The 7,061-nt window shown below is 34.4% G+C and overlaps 2 protein-coding genes across 2 annotated transcripts in view; both read right to left on the bottom strand.

Annotated features, from left to right (window-relative positions):
* Window positions 1-4,419: 4,419 nt before the first annotated feature.
* LOC124411801 lies at window positions 4,420-5,824 on the bottom strand. Its single transcript, XM_046891248.1, has 2 exons — window positions 5,327-5,824; window positions 4,420-5,281 (listed from the first exon to the last, which is right to left on the bottom strand). The coding sequence occupies exons 1-2, from the start codon at window positions 5,822-5,824 to the stop codon at window positions 4,931-4,933; spliced, it is 849 nt and encodes a 282-aa protein (XP_046747204.1). The 3' UTR covers window positions 4,420-4,930.
* Window positions 5,825-5,866: 42 nt separating this feature from the next.
* LOC124411793 (semaphorin-1A-like) overlaps window positions 5,867-7,061 on the bottom strand; it is a 134,650-nt gene continuing 133,455 nt past the window's right edge. Inside the window, exon 15 of the mRNA XM_046891231.1 lies at window positions 5,867-6,183. Coding sequence (XP_046747187.1) covers window positions 5,867-6,183 — 317 coding nt within the window. The remainder of the gene's footprint in view (window positions 6,184-7,061) is intronic.

Here is a 7,061-nt window from a genome sequence, read left to right as displayed (position 1 = left end):
AGCAGCCGGTGCAATGCCAATTGCGACTGTCAGAAAATGTCCCTAGGAGCCCACAGCTAATGGCAGGCTCCTAGGGACATTTTCTGACAGTCGCAATTGGTATTGCGCCGGCTGCTCAATCAGGGTGTAACTGTCTGCCAATAAAATTCGAACAACTTGACGCATGCGCATGAGATGCACACTTTCCTCATGGATACACGGTATGTATACTGATGTCGGATCTGACGCCATCGTCTAGTATGTCTAATCGTAAGCCACTTTAGTTATATATCATAGATAATATAATGCGCATGTGACACGCGTAAGTGTAATCAGAATGAAAATCACATTATTCCTTATACATCATCATATCATGTATACCTATTACGTATCGACAATAATTATAATTGAAGGCCACTACAAACGTATATATAATAATTTTTCAATATAATATAACGATTTGTACTAATGCTATATAATATACGTAATCATAAGTAGTTTAAAGCTGTTCACATATATATTTTTATATATATTGTTCACGTTATATTTTTTACTTTTGACTCATACTAATGCAATAATATTGCAATAACCAGATTGAAAATTCATAAAAATAATATATACATATATATATATATATATATATATATATAGTGCAGAAAGCCTGTTAGACCTCGTAATTTTTTCTAAACACTAATTACAAGCATTTCGCATCATTACTACCGTCATGATCAGTACAATAATAATAATAATGACAATAATCATAATTATCATTATCGCCATCCAAAATTTCATTCATCTCAATATCAATCTCAGACATCTTTTATTTATCTTTAGTTCACTCCCGACAAATCACGTGTTATTTTTTGTAATAATAATATTCGAATTTGTTCAATGACACCTAAATTTACAATATCTTCATTAAATTATTATACGGTAATGAATCGGAGGGGGTTTCGTCTAAGCTTTTTATCAACATTATTATCATCAATATATCATTATTGTAATTTGTTCAACAAAGCTACGCAATTACGTATGCAAACGTACCGAGCAACTGTTGGAAATTCAAACGTACGTAACTCCGTTAAATCTATTTTCCCATATCCAATCATTTTCAATTCTATGCCCATCGGCGTAACCTACTATGAATTTTTTACGCAACAGGTACATTGCTTGTATCTCGTTACACCGCGTGATTTCTATTCAATTTAGAGTCAAAGTCAGGTGAGCAAAAAAAAAAAAAAAAAAAACAATGAAAAAAAAATTGTATGAAAATAATATTAATAATAACAATAATGATAATTAAAAGGCATTCTACGAACATTTACATTATTTTCAATATAGGTACGCTGCGTGTCCTTATATATATATATATATAAGTATATTATGATACAACTGAGTACCTATAAGATAAATGGAAAACATTTCTCTCCGGGACAATATTACTGATCGAATGTTAGTTTTAAAATTTGGAAAAAGAAAAAAAAAAAAAAAAACAAATTAAAAAGAAAGGAAGAAAAAAAAAGAAAAGAAACACACACACACAAAATACGTTTCTTCATACGAAGAATTTAAAGTCACTTACGGAACCGATCAACGATTCTTACGAAGGATAATAATGAATAATTAGGCATTGCGTATTGTATGTATAATAATTAAATGTAGGCAGATTCCAATAATATATGCATACGTACCATACATGTTATAAAATTTATACTTTTAATACATATGAAATTTTATTATACTTTCTGCATAATTGGCAGTCACGCGGTTATTTTTGTTACTTATTTCTTTCTTCTTCGTTTCTTTTTCAATGGAATGTACGCAATACGCAGTATAAGTTGTAAAAATATTCTATCGATATTCTCAAATCCTAAGACCCAATCTGTAATTACTCATCGAAATTCCTTTCGATCCTCTGTCACTGAAATCTATTAAAACGTAAGAGATTTTTTCAACAATTCAACGATATCCGATTTTTCACAGCTTTCGGCAGAATTCCTTCTTTTTTTTTTTTTTCTTTGCCACCATTATTCAATTGCGTTAAAATTTTTTTGAACAGTTTCGATAACGTGTGATCCAAATTTTAGATACTTTTCTGTACTGTATTGAAATACAGAGGATCGAATAGATTGTTCTTTTGTATTTTTTATTTTTAACGACTACGACAAAAATGTTTTTTAAAAAATCCCGAACTTATACTGCGTAATTTATATAATTATTACAATTATTATTATCATTATCATTATTATCATTATTATTATTATTCACTTTTTCATTACGATATACTTGTCATCATACTTACAATTAATACTAGGTATTATTAGCGTAATTTAATTTCAAACGCGAGATTTAATAATAACGTAGATATCGTGTATATCCATAGCTGCCGCTTATAATTATAACTATAACATATTTATACTGTATATATATAATAATAATAATGATAATGATAATAATAATAGCATTAATAATAATATATTACACACTTCGAACGTAATTTTCGAACAGATGATTATACACACCTGTAATGATGGTAATTATTATTATTATTATTATTATTATTATTATTATTATTATTATTATTATTATAGCTAATAATATCTTTCCAACAAGGAGTAAGAATAACAAAAAGTAGCAAAAAAAAAAAAAAAGAAAGAATGAAAAATTCACCATCGCATTAATGGCGTTAATTTACGACGATTTGTTATAATATAATTTGTTAATTTACATTTTACAACGACTGCCCAGTCGATTAAAAACGTACAATAATATAGCGTAATAATAGTATATTTACATTATTCGTCTGTATATAGTTATTTGTTCATAATTTTATTTCCACTCGGCGTGTCTTGAAAAAAAACAAAAAAAAAAAAACAAAAAAAGAAAAAGAAAGAAAAAAAAAAGTAACAACATTTACTCACTCTCACAGAATTCTCACAAAAATTCCGACGCTCAACTATTCAACGATAATGCCTAACTAACCGTATTTTCCGCTTCCTCCTAATAATTCGTCGGATATTTACATAATTTATTTTCTTTTTTTTTCTTTAAATACTATAATATTGTTATTAAATTTTTTTTATCGATCGTATAATCAATATCGTTATTAAATATTGTTATTCTTACATAATTAAATCTGCGATTGAGCTGCAGCTTCAGCGGTATAATTGTAACAGCAGTATTATCCTCTTGATTATACATAATATATATTTATTTTATTTTTTTTTTCTTCTAAAAATTGTTGCTTAGTTAATTTGTTTCAATCGAATGTCCTTATTACTGTTATTAAGATTTTTAATAAATTCATTCTATTTCCGCATGTACGCTGTAAAATATATATATATGTATATATATATATATATATATATATATATATATATATATATATATATGTATGTCTCACATATCCATAATGTGTGTACGCATATTATTTATATTAACCAATTGCTATAACAAGAATCGATTTTCATCTTTCGTTCTTTTTCACTCACAATCATATTTAATTTATATACACTAATTATATTATATCCTATTTCGTACGTATACGTGTATAATCTAAGTTTTGTATTATAGGCGATCGACGACGGCGGGTAGGTTTGGTGATCGAAGCGATTCGGAGGCTGGGTTCTGGGCTTAATTCTTATTTAAGCTGTTCTCAAGCTTCTTTACCCTCGCATAACATTATTACAGTACACACGAGTCACGTGTTGTTGTTGTTGTTGTTGCTTTTTTCTTTTTTTAAAGTTTTTTTTTTTTCCTCTTCATCATCTTACTGTTATCGTTTTTCTTGCATCGTACAAACTCACGAGAAATATACAATAAAGATTATTATGGAAGGCACGCCTCGTTTGCTGCGAATGCTTAAGTACTACTCAACGTAATATTCGTAATTTTTTCTAAATCTCTCTCTCTCTCTCTCTCTCTCTCTCACTCTCCGTTTTACTTTCATTCACTGTCAACTACATCTATTTCTTTCATTCTTTTTTTCCTTCTTTTCTTTTGTTCGCGTTACAATTATCGTAATCGTCGTCCTTTTCTCTCGTCGTTTTATTCACACGTTACTACATCAACAACACGGGGTGGTTGGCGGTTGTGGGTTTCGGGGGGGGGGGGGGGGGGGGGGGGGCGGCACTAAACGTGAACACAGTTCTCCATTGTATCACATTTTTTCAATACTTATACAATATATCTATTGTTCTGGGCATCTATTTATTTATTTATTATACGTATAACGTATTCACGTTCAGACGACTGGTCTTCTTTTTCACATTTTTATTATCTTTTACAGTCTGGATTCTACACAGGTTTCCATTAAAACCATCGGTTTTCCCCAGAGGTTGCTCATATTTTTTTTATTTCTGTTTCTATTCGGTTTTTAAAACATCCAGAGCCTCGTTATCGCCATAGAAATGAAATAAATTACAAAAAATACATGTTAAACTAAATTTGGTTTTTTAACGAGCGATTTGGCACATGCTTGCTTACTTCTCTGTTTTTATGTAAAACACAGATATCGTTATTTCTATCGAAATCGGCGTGACAAGTGATTTGTTTAATAATAGATTTTTTATTTTTTTTCATTTTGGGAAAGGGGGAGGGGGATTCATGAAGATAACGTGAGATAAGATAATCAGATTATTTCCTGTTCTGCATATTCATATAACGAAAGGCCTGATATATCAGCGTAAATAATTGGAATCCTGTGCAGTTGCCAGACTATATCTATATGTTTACCAAGTTCAATTTCATATCGGTTTGAAGTATATAGGTAATAAGAGAAAAAGAAAACGTATAATCAAGGATTTTAATGATTCAGTTTTAACGAAACGAGCATATTGGTCGTACCCGTATGAAACTGTTTCTAGAAAGTAAGAAAAATAATAACTAAACTAAGAGAAAGAAATGATAAAAAACCACAAGCGGTATTTTATTACATCCGCGGCATTCCTCATCAATTTCTCGGTTCGTCGCGAATCATCATCATCATCGTCATCATCATGATATTATCGTTATCCCGTGACGTTGAACGGTCCAAATTGTACCTAGAAGCTGTGCTCTGACGATCATCGGTGACGTCGTCGTTGTCGCTGTTCCCCAAGAAGCTGCGGATCTGAAGTTCGGCCGTTGAGCATTCGGACTGTGATTCAAGGGCGTCTTCGTCCTCCAGGCAGACTCGTAGTTGAGGATAATTCGCGACGAGTTCGTCGCTGCATGATCGCAGGTTTTTCCGACGTTGGTAAAAACCGCGATCGCCCTCCTTCTCCCCCTCGGAATCCCACCGATATATCTCCTCGACTCCTTCCTCCTCCTCCTCCTCCTCCTCCTCCTCTTCTTCTTCTTCTTCTTCTTCTTCCTCTTCCTTTTCTTCTTTCCCAGCGAAAATCGTCTCCGGAATTCGAACTCGCCCGTTCTTCGCCTCGTACTGAGCAATGCACTTGACCATGTCGTTGAAGTTGGGTAAAAATTGGGGGTTGAACATCGAGCCCTCGTCGCCCTGGTGGCCCAGGGTGGCTATCATGTAGTGATCGCGATTAGAGTTCCGAGAGCGATCTCTAACCGCACCTCGCCGCACCTCCTCCTCGTCGCATACCTTCTCCGTCGACGTAAAAGTCTCGAAAAAATTCTGGTCCCTGTTAACGCAGGCCAGCTGCTTCACCCTCTTCCTCTTCTTCCTACCGCCGGAAGTGACGACGGTCACCGAAGCCGAGGACGTCGGTGCGGCCGTTCCGGCACCGTTTGACGGCGCCGTTGTCGTTTCGCCCGACGAAGACCGCCTGTTGGTGCTCGAGGAGGAGGGCTTCTTGGTTCCGGATTCGCTTCCGGCTTCGGAGGAGCTCGAGTCCATCAGGCGATTACTTAGGGCTCAGACGGGCTGCCTTTTCCTGTATCATATGTAGGTCTTCTTCACCTTCTGCATCGGCTTGTTCTCCGCCGACGAGTTCGCGTTCTTTCCATTCGGGTTCTTCGGCGGCACGTTCAGCACCAGGTTTATAGACTTGTTGTTGTAGCCCGGGGACTCCGGGCCCTCCGTCAACCGGTTCAACTGCTGTCGTTGCTCCGGCGGATCCGGGTAACCGGAGCCTCGTAATCTCTGGGAGAACCAGAAACCGGACGCGAAACCGGCTATCAGGGAAAACAAGCATGTTCCCAGTAACGCGCCCGTCAACGTCTGCGCAGAATACACAACCGGCGTTACGATCACACCTGAAAAAGAAATTCGTTATTTGATATTGGGTTTGTCACTTCGCAATGTGACATCTGGTGGGAAAAAGTCAAACTAATGTAACCAGACTAATATCTGACCTATGGCCGTCTTTTTTCGCGTTTGAATAATGGAACAGATATATTATTGATTATGGTTAATTAATTTATGTGACATGAGTGATTTGAAAGCCCAAGAATTACGATTTGACTTCAGTAAAATTGAAAAATGAGGTTATGTGCTGATAAAATTGCGCCGACAACTAGGCTCTGACGTCATGAGGACACTTTCCAATAGGCTGGTGTGTTCGATTTCCCAACACCTACACTGTTGTGAAAAATTCCCGGCTTTCAAATTGTCCAATGGACTATTACAGAACAATTTTTCTGGTCAATTTAGAACTTGAACGTTAGATAACGTCAGAGAAAACAATTAATAATGTTAGGTTGAGAGCAAAAAATATTCCAAATTACAAGTTCGCACCGCATTCTTTTTTACAGTGTTGGTATGTCAAATTTTTTCTAATAAATTATCTTAACTTATCATTTTATTTTTATTACAAATTATTCTATCGTCACGTTTGTTGCGTTCGTTTTCTTCACGATTCTCTCGACCGTTTAAATTTTTTTTCTTTAATGTTACGGTAGATTTAATAGGATTTTACTAGGTAATTGAAAATAACGAAAATCACGAAGAGGGATTTAGTTTTACAAAGTATATTTCGCGATATTCAAATTTTTAAACATTACTTTCCCTTCTTACACACGTATGTAAAAAAATTTAATTCACTGCGTTTCGTACTGTTTAAGATAAAGAATCGAAGCGATCCTATATATGCAAAACTCGTTAAGAATTAACGACCATTAGCTGTGAGTAAAAT

This window comes from Diprion similis, chromosome 10, assembly GCF_021155765.1.
Source record: "Diprion similis isolate iyDipSimi1 chromosome 10, iyDipSimi1.1, whole genome shotgun sequence".
Taxonomy (NCBI): domain Eukaryota; kingdom Metazoa; phylum Arthropoda; class Insecta; order Hymenoptera; family Diprionidae; genus Diprion; species Diprion similis.
The sequence above is the reverse complement of the archived record's forward strand: the minus strand, read 5'-3'. Positions and strand labels throughout refer to the sequence as shown.